The 19,416-nt window shown below is 47.3% G+C and overlaps 1 protein-coding gene across 6 annotated transcripts in view; it reads right to left on the bottom strand.

Moving 5' to 3' along the window:
• The window catches only part of STRIP2 (striatin interacting protein 2), a 44,450-nt gene that overhangs the window by 12,672 nt on the left and 12,362 nt on the right, over positions 1-19,416 (bottom strand). For 2 of the 6 annotated variants that reach the window (XM_082399158.1, XM_082399163.1), the window contains 16 exons: positions 19,108-19,228; positions 18,264-18,332; positions 17,960-18,066; positions 17,102-17,229; positions 16,018-16,221; positions 14,553-14,788; positions 14,236-14,301; positions 13,480-13,543; positions 13,329-13,345; positions 12,712-12,931; positions 12,491-12,562; positions 8,568-8,642; positions 7,797-7,894; positions 7,214-7,340; positions 4,268-4,368; positions 872-938 (listed from right to left, as the gene is read on the bottom strand). In XM_082399158.1, the coding sequence (XP_082255284.1) occupies positions 872-938; positions 4,268-4,368; positions 7,214-7,340; positions 7,797-7,894; positions 8,568-8,642; positions 12,491-12,562; positions 12,712-12,931; positions 13,329-13,345; positions 13,480-13,543; positions 14,236-14,301; positions 14,553-14,788; positions 16,018-16,221; positions 17,102-17,229; positions 17,960-18,066; positions 18,264-18,332; positions 19,108-19,228 (1,772 nt within the window). Of the gene's footprint in view, positions 1-871; positions 939-4,267; positions 4,369-7,213; positions 7,341-7,796; positions 7,895-8,567; positions 8,643-12,490; positions 12,563-12,711; positions 12,932-13,328; positions 13,346-13,433; positions 13,544-14,235; positions 14,302-14,552; positions 14,789-16,017; positions 16,222-17,101; positions 17,230-17,959; positions 18,067-18,263; positions 18,333-19,107; positions 19,229-19,416 lie in introns of all 6 variants that reach the window. The other 4 variants (XM_082399159.1, XM_082399160.1, XM_082399161.1 and 1 more) reach the window with 4 other exon arrangements.

Genomic DNA, 19,416 nt, shown 5'->3' with positions numbered 1-19,416 from the left:
TCTGTAAAACTTGTGCCACAGAAGGTACCATTCTACTTTTGCACAATAAATTTCTCTGACGTGACATCTTGCAGGTATTAAAGTTGGGGGACAAGGGGTTGGGGCACACACGGGTGCCATCATCTGATCGTTTATTAAGGTCCTTCCATGTACTGAACATGGTGCTAGACTCTGGGGATATAAAATGAAGATGATACTATCTCTTCCTTTAGGGAGTTTTCAATCAAATGGAGAAACAGATACAGATAAACAATTACAGTGCAACAGGGTGAAGGTATGCGCTGAGGTATATCTAAAGAGCTGTAGAGATGAGATAGGCACTCGAGTTCAACATGCTTGTCATGAGTCAGTTTCATGGGATTCAGAATAACTGAGGGACTTCTATGATTTGCCTAGAACTGTTTCCAGCATGAGGAACTTTCTGGGTCATCCTTCTGTGGCCATATTGAATTTTGCCTCAGAGAGACCTAGGTAAGGTATTTTCTGAAGTACACACCCCTGGGTATTTTCTGTAGCACAGCAGAAAGAAGACAGATAATTGATTTAGGCTAGACCAGAAGAGATTCTCCTGCCATTTATCACAGATGTTCACACTCAATTTCAGTCCCATTATCTTTCTAAATTCCCTCTCCTCCTTAGTGTTTTTCACTGACCCTTTTCTGTATAAAATGCTATGCTCAGCTTTTCCAAATCTTTCTCAACTGGGTCAGCAGCTCTAAACCCCTACTACCTCTGTGCTCTTGCCAATATGCCTCTACTGATCTGAGACCCCCAAACCAGGGCATTAGGGGGCTAGAGAAGAAAAGGAAGAGCAAATGCCAACCTCTGCCACCTGGTAATTTCAAAGAGTATCAAATCCCCACTTGCTTACCAGACTCTCCGTAGTAAGCTCTGGCAAATCCTGGATGATACAGCATGGGTAATCCAGGACCGAGATACTGCAAGATGCAGAGATAAGGACAGGCTTTAGGTAAATGGCAATGGCAGCAAATGGCTATATCTGAAAGGGCAGGAGGTATTTCTCTTCAGCAGGCCGCATCTATTTCCAAAACTGCTTAGTGATTTCAGCTGAAACTGAGGGTTCTGGTGCCAGGCAACTCCAGATCCAGTCTCCTCTCCTCATAGCCATGAGAAGAACCAACAGAATTCTTTCAGGCTGGCCCCTATCTGGCAGAGGCAAGGGAAAGCAGAAGGAGAGCCTCTGTATAGCCACCTTTCTCCTCCCTTCTTTAAAGGAATACATAAGCTTGTGTGCATTTGCGTTTCTGCATTTAAGTGTATGCTTGTGTGTATGCGTGTACATCAAATTGTGCTCCCAGAGATGCTGCCCAAACTCATCCCAATAATAACCACCTGTGGATGTGAGAATGAAATGAAGACCTCTCCTTTGTCCCTTACCAGATGTTCCTGAAACTCAGGAGCTCTGGGGAATGATCACAGAAGCCACTCCTAGAGGAAGCTTGAGACAGAGGCAGCTTCCTGCAGCAGGGCCAATCTAGTAGCTCAAGAATGGTAATAGCATCTGCCCCCAAAACAGACAGTGGGGAACTGCAAGGGAGCTGGAGGCTCTGCGGTGAGCCCAGGGAAGCAGGCATGAGTCAGCAGGGGAAATAAGGCACCACATGATGACAGGGACACGGTCACTCGAAATGACAGCTCTCTTTCTTTCCTCTTCTCCCTTCTTCACTGGTACAATGCAGAATTTAGACTAATCTCTAATGCTCCTTCTGGCTCCAACATTCCATAAGGTTTTAAACACCAATCCATCCGAACTAGAGTAGTTGGAAATGGGTAAAGGATGTTGGCAAAGCATAGGCTATAAAGAGGAATATGGGGTTCCTTCAACCTGTCTCTACATTTCAAAGTCAAAACTTCTATCCAAGCAAAACCCAACAATTTATTTGACTAGAAATGTTGACCTTTGTCCAAGAAACCCACAAAGGTAACTTAAGGGAACCAAGGTAGGAGAGGAGAGGGCAGTGGACCTACCTACTGGATTCTCCCAGGGCTCTGCACTACTCCATTAGGATGAACATTCTTGGCTGGGTCATCTACTTATCTACCCACCTCCCACTGACAAAGCCCCATGGCAAAGTAGGTACTGGCAACCAGGAAATGAGGGTGGGACATCAAGGATGGATTTGTTCCAATCTCATTGTACTGAATTCTAGCCTAAGGGGGCATAAAATAAAGTTACAAGTTTCTAGGATATCTAGATTGTAAGAGCCATGAGGAAACTGCAATAACGAGCTGTAGGTGCTCAAGTTCTCAAGATCATGCAACAGTAAAGCTTACAGGTAATGCATGAGAGGACCACTGTATCCAGGCCAAGCTTAGCAAACGGTGTAGTCTGGCACTACCGCTCTTCCAACTCCAAATTGAACCTGATGGACACCTATCGGATTGTCTGCCCCCTGCTTCTAGGCCCATGGTACAGGGGGCATTTAGTTCCTGAACCCCACTCCCCAGTCACAGTTGATTGATCCAAGGGTGGGCCTCTAACCCTGGGAATGTGGAACAGGGATTGAGAGCCAATTCAATCTCTGAAGTGGCACAGGAATATGTTTAGTTCATGTGGGCATATTTCACTAAGTGGCCTAGGAAGCAGACAAAACTATTTGTCAATGAGAGAGGAAAAACTGGAGTGGAGGTACAGAGGCTTGGTGGCCATAGATGGAGGTGGAGAGCTTCCTTGGCTCCTTATGCTACAGACCAACCCTGAGGCCCAGAGCTGCATCTTGTCCTAGGTTCCTCGAGATGATATACTGCCCATTTTCTCCTAACAAATTCCCATTCTGTGTGAGCCAGGTCCAGCTCTTTTTGGTTCCTTATCACTAAGAGGGTTGACTGATACACACAGGTACCTTCATGAAGCTGTGACCCTTACCCAGCCCGACCTACACTTTCATTTTCCCTGGTAACCCAACTAGTATGTCTTAAGTGTCTTTATTTTCTGGCCGTGCCACGCGGCTTGTGGGATCTTAGTTCCCCGACCAGGGATCAAACCCGGGCCCTCGGAGTGAAAGTGCAGAGTCCTAACCACTGGCCAGGGAATTCCCGTAAGTGCCATTTTTAAGGGGGGTGGTGCCCAAGTCTCTCTGCAGTTAGGAAAAACCCATTCTCCAAGGCTTCCTCCAAACAGGAAAAGTAAAGCACTCTCATCTATGTTTATCTTAACTAATGCTTATAAAAGCTCTATGATATAGTCAGAGTAGGTATTATTCTCATTTTAAAGATGAAAATACTGTGTCTCAGAGAAACAAAGTGTCTTACACTTGAGACGACACAGCTAGCAAGTGGCAGATCCAGGTCAGGAATCCAGGTCCCGTGACTTCAGGTTCTGTTTGTGTGTTTTAAACTACATATAAGTAGGTTGCCTCTCCAGGGTGGAGTTTCTGGCCGTGCTGACAGACTGGTGGGGCAATATCTCCTAGCCCCTCTCCAGTCACCTCAAGTGTCAGGTCAGCCTTCTTCTACTTTACGAACTTTGCCTCTGGTAAAGCACTTCTGGTCAACTCTGATTATCATGCTTCTAGTTTTTGTGTAAGTAGTAAACTGAGGAACAAGGATCTACTCTGTTAATCCCCCAGGTCCCCACTTGGCTGGAGCAATCCATAGCAACTGTGATCAGAAAGCAATTGATGTTTTAACTCTGCCTCTGCTGCTTACTTAAGGGGTCTCACTAGCATGTTATCCTTAAGTAAGTCAATTAACTTCTCTGAATTTGTTTCCTAATTGGTGAAATGGGAATAAAACTTATTGTGATACATTTTAGCACTACTGAGGAGATTAAATGAAATAATGGATGTGAAAATCCTGTATTTTTTTAAACTACAAATTGATCTATCTAAGTAAGGTTCTATTATTTATCTTTAGTTACAAATTCTGTATAACACTTTACAAAGTAGTGTGATTGATCCAACTTATGATTTACACCAAAATTAGGGCTGACCAGACAAGTAGGATGCTTCACAAAAAATATTTTCTGGATCCTTCTGCCACAGGGCCGAAATTTCATCGTTGCAGTTTCATTTCTTTGAGTCATGGCACTTTCAGTTTTCAAAACTATTAAAATACAAATATCTTTGTGAAGAGGCCAAACCATACACCCCACCAGTAACACTTCAAGGAAATTAAATTTGACAGTGACAGCTCTAAGATAGAAAGGACCAGGGACACCAGGAGAACAGAAAGTCGGCTCTGAGACGATGTAACTTCTCAACCATCCCAAATATCCCTTTGAAATAAACCTGTCCAGAGTTCTTACCTGTTTTTGGCAGTGATGTAGGACAAGATATTTTGATTGAAGAACTTCAGGATCAATGGAATGCAGTTGGCAAATACCAAATGTTGTGATACATATTCAAACTGAATTAAAAGATCAAAGCAGAAAGGATGCTTATTTGGGGGAGAATAGAAGGTCTGTATGAAAAAAAAAGAGGCAAGAACAATTCTAATATCCATTCCTAAGAATATTCACTGTCCACTTGTGTTATCAGTCTTCCTGTCTGGGAAGTGGGAAGAACCATCTTCAGCCAGCCCATCCTACAGAGAAGGGGACAATCTGAGTGTGTGTATGTTGCAAGCACCTGACCAAAAGCACAAACATAAACAAGCCAGAAAGAAAATCCCACTCCAGATAAATAGAAAGAATTGCTGTGAGATTTGTTCCTAAGCTCTACAGGAAAGGAAGGCTCCCTGAGGGAGTTGTCTTCCATACCAAAGCTCTGGCTCATAGGGTTTCAACTGTGATTGATATAGCAGGAACAGGTGCAGCCCAGCAACTGCTGGCATCACTCAGTCAGGATGGATACGGCACACAGTAACCAAATGAACCACTGGAATGTGGGCTCCAGCGTGAGTCTGGTTCACTATATTAGCCCCCATACTTAGAATATCAGTATTTTAATGAATGAATCAACAAGAGTCCTTCAGTCAACAGATACTGCACTGAGAATAAATCCAAGATCTTTTTGATGGGCTGGACACCAGAACATAGGGCTACATTTTGCTCTCTTGAATCTGGATGGGGTTTGCATCCAGGAAGACCTATTGGGGCAGTGTCATGGAGTTGTGTCACCTGGATTTTGCCCATGATACACTGAGGAACATCAGACACAGTTTGTCTCCAGATCCAGAACCTAGACTGCTGGGAAGTGTAGAAACTGGGTTGAAAAAGCAGAAAACTGTAGTGTTTTAAATCCCTTAGCTCTTCCTGATCACTGAGAAATAGCCATGGAAGCAAGCTAAGCTGCCCTTTGCTCAGGTGTGTGGTTAGCAGTGGGGAGTCAGGTTGTGTTGCCCATTTCTCTCTTCTGCCTTAATACTTTCTCCCTGGCAGCTGACCCAGGGTATTTTCCAAAGCCTCAGATGGAGAAGCCAATGCATACCTACTATCAAGTGATGGAAAACATTTTTCAGTTTGAGACATGTCTGTAGCCTTGTCAGGATGCACTGACACAGGGCAAGACCCATCAAGCCACCCACCTGTCTGGCTGTTGATCCACATACTGCCCACCAAGAGAAGCAGACAGAAGCACACATACACAGTTCTGTTTCTGCTAGGAGCACTATTTCTCATCCATCCCTACTCCTTCCAGCACTGCTGCTGCTCAGCAAACACTGGCAGAAGAAGTGTGAGTACTCAGGGCACCTAACACACCCAAAGATGTCTCTGAATGTATGAAAGTGGAGAAATAATCCTGGTTGTACAGTCAAACCTGCCATGGACACATACCCTGCAGGGGCTTCCCTGCACTCTGAGGTCCTGCCCTTCTACCAGCGAGCTTGGTTCTGACTCCTTAGGAGGAAAATGAGGCAGAGGCCCTGTGCAGGAATGAGAAGGCTCCCTGTCCTCTCCATGTCTCACCACAGAGAACATCCATTCACTGCCCCCATGTTCTCCTATATCCTGGCAACACCCATAGCACCAAGTCCAAACTCTTTAGCATGGCAAACAGTGCTTTCATAGGGAAGCAGGTTCTTAACCTTTTTTAGCCTCAGTGGAATAAAATAAGACCCACCTCGTAGGGCTGAGAGAATTAAATGAGATCTTACATGAACTTAACAGAGTGCTGGCCACATTGTAAGTATTCAAAACTGTGTGCTAGCATATGTATTATGACCTGCTCCCTGCCATCCCCTCCAGCTTCGTGTATCACCAGACCTCCCCACTCCCTCCACTCCAGGCAGAACTCCAGCAACATTTAATTAGTTTCCAAGGTACTCTGCTCTCTCCCTTCTGGACTTTCACAAATTAGCTTTTCTGCTTGAAATGTTTCCTGCTACCTTTCCCTGACAACTCCCGTATCCTGGCTAACATCTATTTCTTTAGGACTCAGGTTAGAAGTCACATCTTCTCCACCTCAGGTTGGATTAGGTGTTTCCATAGCAGCCAATGCTTACCTGTATAACAGCACTTATCACTCCATAATTGGCTATTTATACATCTGTATCCTTTACAAAACTTCAAAGCCCTTAACAGCCAGAAGTGTGCCTTATATAGAATTACATCTCAAACGTTAGAGAAGTGCTTCACGGGACTTCCCTGGTGGCGCAGTGGTTAAGAATCTGCTTGCCAATGCAGGGGACACGGGTTTAAGTTCTGGTCCGGGAAGATGCCACATGCCGCAGAGCAACTAAGCCCGTGCGCCACAACTATTGAGGCTGTGAGCCACAATTACTGAAGCCCGCGCACCTAGAGCCCGTGCTCCGCAACAGGAGAAGCCACCACAATGAGAAGCCCACGCACAGCAACGAAGAGTAGCCCCCACTCACCACAACTAGAGAAAACCTGCGAGCAGCAACGAATACCCAACGCAGCCAAAAATAAATAAAAGTAAATAAATTGAAAAAACAAAAAAGGGCTTCACATAGAGAAAAGTATGCTCAGCACTCCCCCACTTCCCCTTTCTGTGGCATGTTTGAATCCTGTCGTCCACTGCTTCAAAGCTGGCTGGGCATATTCCCAAGAAGCTAGGGATTCCTATGCACAACCCCTGGATAATGTTCAAAGGACACAGACATTTGCAACTTTCTAGGACAATTCCCCACTTCCCACCCCAAGCTTGTGCAACAGGTATCTGGATTCCGTGAGACAAAGAAAAGGCTGAAAGATGCTTAGCTGGACCTCAAAGGCCCTTTCGTTCCTCCTTTGGGAGACAGGACCTGGAGGACACCTGAGACATGTGGAGAAGCGCTCTAAGCTGCTCACCTGGTAGATATGATTCAGTTTGAAGTGTTTGAGGAGTAGCAGGAGCAGGGCAGAGATACTCTTTACAATGATCTCCTTGTGCCTGTTCACATCAATGCCCAACTTCATGCTCTGGAGAACAGTGATGCTACAACGGGGAAAGGAAGAGTCAGTGCAGAGGGTGACCTTAGAGCGAGGCCTACAAGGACCCAGGTATTTGCGTCAGATACAATAAACATGAGAGCCAGAACTCGAGAAACCTGAACTGTGCTAGGGAAAACTCCAGAGTTCCCACTTACGAGTCAGGAGAAAAGCTCCTCTGATCTCTTTGTTTCTCTCTCCTTTGGCAAGCTCATCCCTTGGCAATGTCCACCCACATACATGTGCAGCCAGTAACTGGCACTGATGTTACCCTCCAGACTCTCAATTCTGAGCTGAAAAGAGCACAGCAGAGAGCACTGCAGTGGAAAGGGGCTACTGGTGGCAGAGAGGCGGTCTCTTTGGAGACGATCCCTGTAAGTGTTAACAAGGTGAGGTGGGGACTAGAGAGACCCTGCAGACAAGATAGCTAATATTTAGCAGCTGCCCCAGTTGAAGCACTCACGGCATCTCCTCAGGCAGGACATCTGCCAGGATATTGATAGAGTCTGTCTTAGCCTTGGAGGTAGGGGCTGCAGCCAGTAGAATCTTAAGTAGAGCAATCTGGGAAGTAGAAAATGAGGAAATCCACCCCATTCAACAAGGTTATTCTTCCACAGTTCAACAGCCCTACGAGAAACGTTTTAAAGCCTTTCTCTAAGTTCTTCCCTCGATAACCAAATCTGCCCAGCCTCCAGAAGGGCAAACAGGTGCCCTGTCCTGACAGGCCTGCCTGTGAGGCTAAGGAGCCAGAAGGGAGCTTATGGGCTGTTCTGCTTCAAGACTGCTCTTTCCAAAGAGGATTGAAGGAGCAGAGTGAGAGGGGCAATGCCTAGAAATTAGGTGGGAGGTATAAGCAAGATCTCCCTCCCCGACCGTTTTCCTTCCTCTACCTCAGACCATCAGCGCCCTCACCATCATAGCCTGAGGCCAACTAGGACACCAGAGGCCACGGCAGACCTCAGGGGGACTAAGGCACTTACTTAGGAGGAGGGCCCCCTATGCATCCTGCAGGGATCCCACCTCATTCTCCACCCCTCCCAAAGAAGGACTTGGGAGTATAGCCAAGTCCTTCTTCCTCTGGGAGGAGCCCTGAGGAAAGCTCAGAGAATGCCTTGCCTGAGGGGTGAAGGCTCAGGAAGCAAGATCAAACGACAGATGGCTCAGCTTAAGAGGGCTCTCAGCTATCTACTCCTCGCAGCTGAGAAGGGCAACTCTGGCCCGGCCATCTCCTTACCATGTACTGGGGGAGGCTACACAGCATGCCCTGGTAGAGGATTTCACACGGCGTCTCTGGCACTACCTCTTCCCCCTATGGCAAGAAACATACAGTTTGCCCAGGCCATTTTCCAGTTGACCAAAACCTATGTTTCCTTGGTTGTGGAGGGTGGCAGGAAAAGATCTGGGAGTCAGATCTGGATTCCTACCCTAGCTGTGTTAATCATTCATTGTAGGACCTTGGGTAAGTTACTTTCCCTCTCTGAGACCTAATTTCCTCTTCCTAGGATCAGTGGGCTGGTCTGGATGACCTCTGAGGGCTCTTCCAGCCCTGAGAATCTATGATTTTGGTTGTCCTGTTATCTGGAATCAATCCAGAATTCGATGTCACTTTTGCTAGGTCAGGAGTCAGAACTCCCACCAACGCAGTGGTTAAGAATCCGCCTGGCAATGCAGGGGACACGGGTTCGAGCCCTGGACTGGGAAGATCCCACATGCTGCGGAGCAGATATGCCCATGCACCACAACTACTGAGCCTGTGTTCTACAGCACGCGAGCCACAACTACTGAGCCCGCGTGCCTAGAGCCTGTGCTCTGCAACAAGAGAAGCCACCGCAATGAGAAGCCTGTGCACCGCAACGAAGAGTAGCCCCGCTCACTGCAACTAGAGAAAGCCCGCGTGCAGCAACAAAGACCCAACGCAGCCAAAAATAAATAAATAAATTTATTAAAAAAAAAAAAAAAAAAAGAACTCTCATCAAGGAGTTGGCTCAGACTACTGCTTTGCTGGACATACTTGGGCTTAGCTCAGGCCACAGGTACACCTGGGACACTGGAACTGACACCCCACACAGAGGCACTTCCTATGGTGTCAATCTGAGGCCATCTGAGAGCTCTGGGCTGCTCCAAAGCCAGAAAGGAGAGGTAGGTGACTCAATAGAGAGGGTTAATAAAGGCCTGGAGAGGCAGGAAGGGGTATTAGCAGGGAAAATTTTAGGTGGAAACTATTTTCTTCCCTTCTCCACTACCCTCTACAACATCCCTTCCTCCTTTCTGACCAGGCCCCTCATGCACAGCTCTGTCCTTGTGATGACCCCATTTAAGCCCTTTATCAGAGTAGCCCTTTATCAAGAGGCTACTCAGGCCACTGTCATCTTTGGCCAGTGCAGTCCTTCCTCCCCCCCACGTCACTCTATTACAGGACAAGGGTCACTGCCATGAGACCCTAAGGCAAGGAGGTGTAACCAGGCCCCTTCTATCCCACACAACTCGTCTGCTGCTTAAATGGATAATAACCCCGGCAATCCTGCATGTTTGCCTTGCTGTTCTCTAAAAGGCCTATTTCATACGTTCTCCCCTCTCTTCAAACCAATCCCCTCATCCCACAGCCCCTCAATGCTTACTGACCCTACCTCTCACTTCATGGACAAAACAGAAGCAATCAGACAGGCACAGCCTCATTTTCTCAACACCAAAACTACCAGAGAGTCTCTACCTTCCTTCTTGACATGAAGGATGAACCACCTGTGCTCCTATCAAAGGCTACCCTCACTTTTGCTTTATCGAATGCATCAGTTCTGTAATTATCTCCTTTCTCCTGGATCAACCCCTTTAGGACATAAACACACTCCAGGATCTCCTAGCTATAAAGCATTCCCTTGACCCGCATCCTCCTTCAGCTACCATCCCATTTCTACCTTCCTTTTCACAACAGAACTTCTATGTGGTTTGTCTATGTTGACTAAGTCTACCTCCTTTCTTTACATTCCCTTTTCAATACACTCCAACTAGGCTTCCAGCCCCACCACTTCACTTCAGGTTGCTCTTATCAAGGTCACCAGTTATCTCTATGTTGCCAAAGTCAATGGGCACCTCAGGTCTTATCAAGCACCATTTATCAGCAACATTTAACATAGCTGATCACTCCCTTCTTCTTGAAAGACTTTTTTTTTTAATACATTTATTTATTTTATTTATTTATTTTTGGCTGTGTTGGGTCTTCGTTGCTTCGGGCTTTCTCTAGTTGCAGTGAGCGGGGGCTACTCTTCGTTGCAGTGCACAGGCTTCTTATTGCGGTGGCTTCTCTCGTTGAGGAGCAAGGGCTCTAGGCACGTGGGCTTCAGTAGTTGTGGCGCACAGGCTCTATGTGGGATCTTCCCAGACCAGGGATCTAACCCATGTCCCCTGCATTGGCAGGCGGATTCTCAACCACTGCACCACCAGGGAAGCCTTGAAAGACTTTCTTTGCTTAGCTTTTACGGCATCACAATCTCCTGGATTTCCTCCCAGCTCACTAAGGGTTTTCCTTTTATTTGGCTCCTTTCCTGACTCATCCCATCCTTGACATATTGGTGTGCCCCAGGCCTTTGTCCTGGATTCCATTTTCTCTCTAACTTTACTCCCTCCTCAGGTTACCTCAGCCAGTTCGATGGCTTTTAACACAGTCCATGAGTCAACAGTTCTCAAATTTATTTCTCTAAGTCAGTCCTCTCTCTAGAACTCGAGACCCATATACCTAATTGCTTGGCTGCTCTGCATGGGTGTCTAATGGACATCTAAATCTTAGTACAACCAAAATAGAACCCTTGATAAGACAGAACTCCTAGGAATTCCCTGGCAGTCCAGTGGTTAGGACTCCACGCTATCACTGCTGCGGGCCCGGGGTTCAGTCCCTGGTTGGGGAACTAAGATCCTGCAAGCCGCATAGCACGGCCCCCCCACCCACAAAAAAGAAAAGAAAGAAAAAGAAAAACAGGAGGAAAAAAACACATTAAAAAAACCAAAAAATAGGGCTTCCCTGGTGGTGCAGTGGTTAAGAATCCGCCTGCCAATGCAGGGGACACGGGTTCGAGCCCTGGTCTGGGAAGATCCCAGATGCTGCGGAGCAGCTAAGCCCGTGCGCCACAACTACTGAGCCCACGCTCTGCAACAAGAGAAGCTGCCGCAATGAGAAGCCCGCACACCGCAACGAAGTGTAGCCCCCCCTCGCCGCAGATAGAGAAAGCCCGCGCACAGCAACAAAGACCCGATGCAGCCAAAAATAAAAATAAATAAATTAAAAAAACAAAAACAAAAAAAAACAAAAAACAGAACTCCTCATCTTGACAAATGGTACTTATTTTTGATTGCCCTTTATGTCTCTCTATCCACAGCCCATTGAACAGCAACTCCTGTCAGCTATACCTCCAAAATATAAACCAAATTCATCCACTTCTCCCTATCTCCACACTTCCTACCCCCGTCTAAAACACCATCATCTCTCACCTTGACTATTTTAAGAGCTTCCCAACCTCCCTGCTTCCACTCTTTCCTCATCCAGCCTTTACAAAGTAGCCAATGGTTTTTATTATAAAAAGATAGATCATGTCACTCCCCGGTTTAAAATCTCCAAAGGCTTCCCTTTGTCCCGTGAATCAACTTCAAGCTCCCTATCTTTGCTTAAATGTCCTTTGTAAAGTGGCCCCAGGCCACCTCTCTGACCCCATCTCAGACAACCCTCCCCCTCCCCACTGTGCTCCAGCCACACTAGCCTTCATCGACTACCTCTAACATTCTGAGCTTGCTTGCACCTTCTTAATAAGTCTGTTCGCTCTGCTTCGAATGCTCTTTCCCCTGATGTTCTTACGGCCAGCTCCTTCTTATACTTCAGATCTTAGGTAACTATCACCGTCTCAGAGGTCTACATACCCTGACTGCCCAATCTAAAATAGTCTACTACATGATATGTCACCCTATTTAAATTTTATTAACCATATCTACCATTCTCTGAAAGTCTTCTCGTTTCCTTAATTACTTATTATCGTTTTTCTCCAACTTTAATGTATCGTGAAAGTAGAGACCTTGCTTTGCCTAGCATACAGTAAGAGTCCAACAGCATGCACGCGAGTTCTGCGACAGCACTGCAGACAGATTTCCTCCTGTGCAGGATTCCCCTTGACTCACCAAAGACATGGGGCACTTCTCTAGCTCCTCCTCATTCTTGATCTGAACATCTGCGATGGAGATGTACTTGTGCTGGGAAACATAAGACATCAACAAGGGGCCGAGGGCCTCAATCACATGTGTACCAATGATCATTTCCCCAATGACAAGGAAATGTCCTGTTTATGGGTCTGTCAGCCCAAATACACCACGCACCCTTTGAAGGCAGGAGCCTTATTTACCTTTGCATCATGAACAGCAGCAAAGTGCTTCAATACAGTGTTTATTCCATATTTCCATGTTTGAAGGGCAGCAAATACCTTAGCATTTACCTTCAACCAAAGTGCAAGGGGAGGGACTTCCCTGGCGGTCCAATGGTTAAGACTCCATGCTCCCAACACAGGGGGCACGGGTTTGATCCCTGGTTGGGCAACTAAGATCCTGCATGCCGCATGGCGCAGCCTTTTAAAAAAAAAAAAAAAAAACGTGCAAGGGGAAGCCAAGAATGGGCCCTTGCCCCTGGACCACTGCCCTGAGAGTTTTGCTGCATGTGCCTGTATGTGCGTCCGTGTGTGTACAGAGTGATGATGGGGTGGGGTGGGGATCAAGGTCTGTGCAAGGAATGACTATTCTTATTCGTGCACACACACACTTTGGATACAGAGCAGACTGCTACTCAATCCTGGGCCTGTGGAAGTTAGTGAGCCTCTAAGGAGAGAGAAGGAAAGGAAAGGAAGCAATAAGTGGGAAGAGAGAGAAGGGTGGGAGGAGGGAAAAGGAATGAGAGGAAGAAAGAAGAACTTGTTCATCTATCTAAATGTAGGACACTGAGTAGGTAGGGAGAGACCTGATTTTTTACCTCTTTGGCCAAAATGCCTGCGGAGGAAGTACAGAATAACAGGTTCAGAACGTGTCTGGTGGAAGAGCACCATCCAGGACCCAGGACCCTAGTCATCCAACTTGCCTTGATGGCTCCCTATCCCTGAAGACTGAGAGCCCACCCTGGTCACCTGCTTGAGGGTCTTCACACTCTCATGGATGGGCCTGGGCAATCCAACCAAGGTATCTGTGTCCCTGTGAAATGCAAGACACACCAGATCATAAGGGTCAAAAGTATAGAGAATTACCAATACCCCCTGGAGTCATGTGGACCATGCCACTTTCACCATCTGGTAACCTGGATCTTTCTCTGCAAGCTACCAGGTCCCCCATCGTTGCTTCAGGACACAAAAAGAATAATGGTACAGAGAAGTGTCCCTGAAAATTAGGATTTCTGTATAGTCTTTAGGGGACTCACTTTGTCTGGGAGCAGGTTCCTACTTAAAAGGGCATGTTGCCCAACACTTTTGACAGTGAAATGGTAGTAACAATGGTTTCTCAGGTTTTGTAGCGACCAGTGAGGATTCAAGAGGGTGGGGGAATGGGGAAAGATCTGTTCCAACCATGTCGCTTCTTAACAGAATTCTGGCCCATTACAGAAGGGCTTGCAGGGGCCATCTAATAACACTCTGACAAGGAAATTGATGTTCAAGAGGGAAATGACTTGTTGCTCAAGGTCCTACACCTGGATGAGAACATAAAAGTTCTAGGAAACTGGAAGGAAAAAACTCCATGGCAAGAACCCAAAGCAGTCACTGAGAGCTGCCCATGGCTCTGGGTTGTATAATCACGACCAGGCAACATCTCTCACTCTAGGCCACCCGTTCCCCTGGTCCCCTAAAAACCACTCTAACTCTATAGCCAGTTCTGACCATCCAGTCACTTACTGCTCCAGAGTGAATCCGATGAACTTGTTCCTGCTCATCTCCAAGAAGTGTTCAATGTCCTTCTGTCTGAGAGGACGGTGGAGAGACAAATCCCAGAGAAGGGAAAAAAAGCAAACCTTGAGAGAAGGACCCTTACTGGGCTCCTACTCCTCCAGCTGGAGAACTGGAACAGTAGGGGAAGACAGCAGGGAACTTCAAACCCAGGAGTTCTGACTCCCAGCCCAGCTTATTGAGCCTTGAATACATAGACCACTCCACCCTGGGCCTCCAGTGACTGAAACCCCGAAGCTCAGGGTGCTTGGTGTTATCAAACCTACCTGACCTTTGGGGTCCACGGTAGGCCCTTGGGAAAGGCCACCCGCTCAGCAGAGAGGGGTGCCTGTGAGGGTGGAGGTGGCACTAGAGGGTCCTGCTCTAGCAAGTCTAACTCTCCATCCAAGGTACGCTCTCCATCGCCAGCAGACTCCTCTTCCTCCTCTGTGGCTGGTTCCTCAGTCTTAAAGAGATCTCTTTCGTTGTAGATGTCCAAGCTGTCCTGCTTAGTAAGGAGTTGCTGGGGGGTTGGAGGGGAGTGGGTGGAAGGAGAGAGGGAAGGTGTGCAGAGATCTCACCCTGGGCATCCTTGTCTGAGACCACCCCAACCCACAGACTGCTAGACTTCAGGGAACATGGAAGTAAGACCCCACCTCTAGTGAGAACTTTCCCTTCCCATCTCAACCCTACTGTCCCCACCAGGCCCAATTCCAGGACAAGCAGCTCTCACACAACCACGCCAATGGCTGGGAAACAGAGCATAGATAATCCCAAAGTCACAGTTACTTAGCTTTCAGAAAGCACTGATGCTGTTTTTTTTTGCCAGCACTTTCCTTCCTAATTATGCTCTACTTAGGTGAACATTCAATTAGTTTGCCTTCTGTGAGCATACACCAGCTGGCTGACTGAGGAAGAGGAGGACAGAAGCTTGCTGCTAGGCAGAGGGAAGCAAGTCTGGAATTTTAAATCTTGTCACAGAAAGAAAAAAAGATTGGACAGAAATAGGCCAAAAAGTTAACAGTGATTGCCTCTGGTTGTTAAGATTGTGGGTGACTTTTTTTTCTCCCTTCTTCACATTTTTATATTTGTTCTAAATTTTCTATAATGAGTAAGCATTACTTTATAAAACAAAAAAATAAAGGTTAAAAAAAATCACATTGCAGATAATGTAGACTAGATTACTGAGTGTGACTGTCCGAGCCCGTCACCTGTAGTTGGTGAACTCAAGTAGGTCAGGCGGGTAAGTTCATGGGAGCGTGGTCAGCTCTCAGCACAACTTGTCATTGTGACCTTTCTAGGGATGCAGACTATAGAACCCTAACCAGTCACCTTGTAAGTGTAAGCCTCTGGTTCCAAGGCCAGATAAGAGCATGGCTGGCTCAGAGTAAATCTTACTGCGAAGACAATGATAAAGTGCCTCAACCAGGTACCTATGCCCAGGATTATACCCCAACTGTTGCTCAGGGTGCTAGGGAACTCCAGGCACTGAGGTCTAGACCAATAATCCTTAGCAAGACATGGATTTATGATGTGATATCACAATGTTACATCTTGACAGCCCAGGACCCTGTCAGGGCTTGGGAATAGAGGCCGAAGTATAGACTCCAAGATTTCAGGTTGGTCTCAGGGCCAGCCAGGGGCAGGAGAGCTGGGTCATTTACTGCTCTTTCCTACCATATCCAGAGCTGCTTAGAATCTTGATTTTTGGCCAGCTGGTGTCACAACACTACTGTCTGCTTTAGTCCATACCCTTCGAGAACCACGGCGGCCTCGCAGTTTGGAGGGTGGTGGTGCCAGCTGAGACTCCCCCAGGTCGAGAGTGTAAGAGGGCGGGGAGGCAGCACGCATGCTCTTCACCACCTGGATACTGTCCTCAGCCAGTGGAGGCAGGCCCAATTCTTCCCGCTTCTGTACTTTGAGAGCCTGCAGTTGCTCAAATCCACCGAGGGTAAACTAAGGGTTAAACAGGAAAGGGGCAGAGAAGAGAGGAAGGGAGGGAAGTCAGAGGGAGCAAGGTCAGGGAAGCATGGATAGAGAGGAAGAGCCACAACCTCCAGTCCCCTCAGACCCCCTCCTTAACTAGGAAGTAATAAAACAGGAGGAGGCAAAAAATGTGGTCACCATCCCCAGTCTCAGAGGTGGTTACTATCCCTCAGAGCTCAGGGGTCAGGATAAAGCATTATTTACTGACCCAGGGCTGGAAACATCACCAGAAATAAGGAAAAGGACCACCGGGGGCCTCCACTGAAAAAAACAGGAAAATGTACCCCCTTTTAAGGAGCAGATCTAGATACTACAACCCCCCAGAATCACTCAAGGCCTGCCCTGGAGGGTATGTTGTTCAGCCAGTCAGAGGAAGGATAGGGTTGAAAAATTAGTAACAAAACTGCAACCATACACTTATGAGGACTTCATTTTTTAAAAGCAAATCCTCTATTTATCTGGATGGAGAGCAGGCACTAAACCCCACATTTTACAGCTAGAGAAACTGAGACACAGAGACTTGCCCGAGGTTTCTCAGTATCAGCAGAGGCCAGATCTCCCAACTCTCAGCCAGGGTTCTTTCCATGAAACATTAGGTCTATCAGGGGAAGGTGCAATGACACCCCAACTCAAAAAGTGGCATCTCCCATCAGTCCAACAGAAATAGGTAACCTACTCTGAAACAGAACATCTGATTTCTCTAGGACAGCCTTATTGCCCCTCCACTGGTTAACAGCTGCCCTATTCTTCTGCCTAGCTCCAGCCTCCTGGAATCAGACTAGAAGAAACTGAGGTGGCAGAGGGCACTGCTGATCTGATGAGATGGGAGAGGGGTGAATCAGCCACTCACCATGACTACTTTCCAGAGCAGAAGCAGGACCTTCTTTATGGGGAAGTGGGGAGCCAGGCCACTGCAGAACTTGGTGACCATAGAGAAAAGCAGAAGGGCAAAAGGCTCCTCATTATGCATGGAGAAGCCTGGGGGTTGTGGAGAGAGGCAAGTGAGAAAGTGAGGATGAAGCAGCTGAAACCCAGTCCCTGTAACCCTGTTTCTGGACACTGAGGAAGGCACTCACCTTCCCGCAAAGAATCTGCGTACTTGGTCCTTAGAAGGAGGCTTAGAGAGCCCCCAGAGTGAACCCCCCGAGGGCAGGATAAGGGAGGTCATGGAGTTAAAATGGTATAGTTCCCAAAGCTTGGGGGTGGATATCAAACTAGAAGTAACAGTAATAAAGATAATAAATGGTAATAAAGATGCTTCCTGGCTGAGGAATTCAATGCATTTTGTAGATCACAACTCACTTTCCCACATCAACAAATATAGTATATATTTTAAAATCCCAAAGGCCTTCATATCTTATCCCTGACTGATGACAATACCAACTCATATTTTCAAGGTAAGTCAACTCATATTTTTCACGTGGGATTTGTGATTGAATGGGAGAGGGATGACTATTCCCATTTATAACCAAGGAAACCAAGACCAAGATATAGAGAAGACATATGACTGGGCCTAGCTCATAGACACAGGGACAATCAAGCCAGACCCTCAAGCCCACCACAAAGTATCTCTGTCCTAAAAGAAGGATGTTAGTTCTAAAAAAAAAAAAAGAAGATGAAGAAGAAGAAAGAAGAAGAACTGTCTGTCTCTCCTAGGCAGATGCCATGCCTCCCCTCCGCCACAGGCACCTCGAGTGCCACTTCTTACTCAGTTCAGTGCGGAAGGTCTCCCGGGCTCTCCTCCACCCGTAGGAGTCTGTCTCTCGCTCCAGGCGGATATTTTCCACCATTAGGTACATGACACTCAGCAGCACCCTGAGGTTATAGAAGGGTCACAAGAGGTTTCCAAGGCAGTTTCCAACCTATAGTCTGAGACCTCAGGGATGGTCTCTGTGGTGGCCCAACCCAGTGGAATTAGCAACTTCTAGTGGCCTGGGTGCATCTGAAATTTGGGCAAACGTAACCCATTGCTAACCATCCCCTGTTCCAATCCCATGGGCAGGCCCACTCACCGGAGCTCTGTGCTATCAGCAATGGAGATGGCTGGTTTCCGAAGAGCACTGCTACAGGCCTGGCTGTTGCTGCCACAGGGACGAGGGAGAAAACGGGAACCCGTAAGGCCTCTTTACTCCGTGTTGCACACTTATCATATGCACAAACATGAGTACCTGCCATTCCCTGGCTATGTAGCTAAAGAAATTGGTCTAAGGTAGAGGAGCCCATAGAATTCTCCTGCCACCTAGACAAACCCTTATCTGTGGTGAAGATAGGCAAGGGCAGGGTCTATGATATTGGCTCCTCTTAAAATCCCCGCTGTGTCTAGTACTGTGCTGGACACAAAACAGATGCTAAGCAACACTTGGTGAATAATAAACAGAATTTGCCCCACTAAAACTCCTGGGTGATAGGCATGAGACAATATGAGGGGTCACTATAGTGGCAGTGGCAGATAAGGCCACGTCTAGAGCTGTAACCGTGAGGGAAAGAACTGGGCACAGCAACAGGAATTGGTCCCGTCCCTCTTGGGTCATGTTCTCAGGTAGAACAGTTTCCTTCATGGAGTCCACAGTTAGGCTGAGCTAAGAAGGTATCTGGATACAAAAGCAATACAGGATCGGCCCCTGAAGCCCAGGATTGAAGCTGTAAGTGGGGCAGAGTCTGCTGATGAGCCCAACCTTAGGGAGCAGGACAGACTATCAGAGACCACGGCTGGATGGAGGGGGACTCTCAGTGAGCTTTGGATGAGGTGTGAGTAGACCCAGCTTCCACAGAGGGCTCTACAGTGAGGGAACCAGCATAGGAGATGAGGCACTCTTCAAGGAAGGGGGTCGCCAGCCCTCCCCTAAGGCTTCTCACTCGATTTCCATGTGGAGTAGCTCCAGGAAGGCCGAGAAGGTCCCCATCTGATAGAGCAGGAAGCAGTTGTACCTGGACCAGTGGAGTACATCGACTTCTGAATCACATTCCCCAAAAGTGCCTAAAGGACCAGACAGTGCCGCAGGGGTTGAGGTGGAGGGGGTTATCCCAGTTCTTTCCACCCTGCCCCATGATCTGAAGGCTATCTTCCAACACTCTGCCCAACAATTAGGCTGACAAAGGTAGGACAAGCGCCCCCCAGAACTTCCTGGAATGAGGCAGGGGAGAGGAGAAGCAGTCTCCAGGGTT

The sequence above is a fragment of the Balaenoptera borealis genome, assembly GCF_965194805.1.
Source record: "Balaenoptera borealis genome assembly, chromosome: 7".
NCBI classification, from domain to species: Eukaryota; Metazoa; Chordata; class Mammalia; order Artiodactyla; family Balaenopteridae; genus Balaenoptera; species Balaenoptera borealis.
The sequence above is the reverse complement of the archived record's forward strand: the minus strand, read 5'-3'. Positions and strand labels throughout refer to the sequence as shown.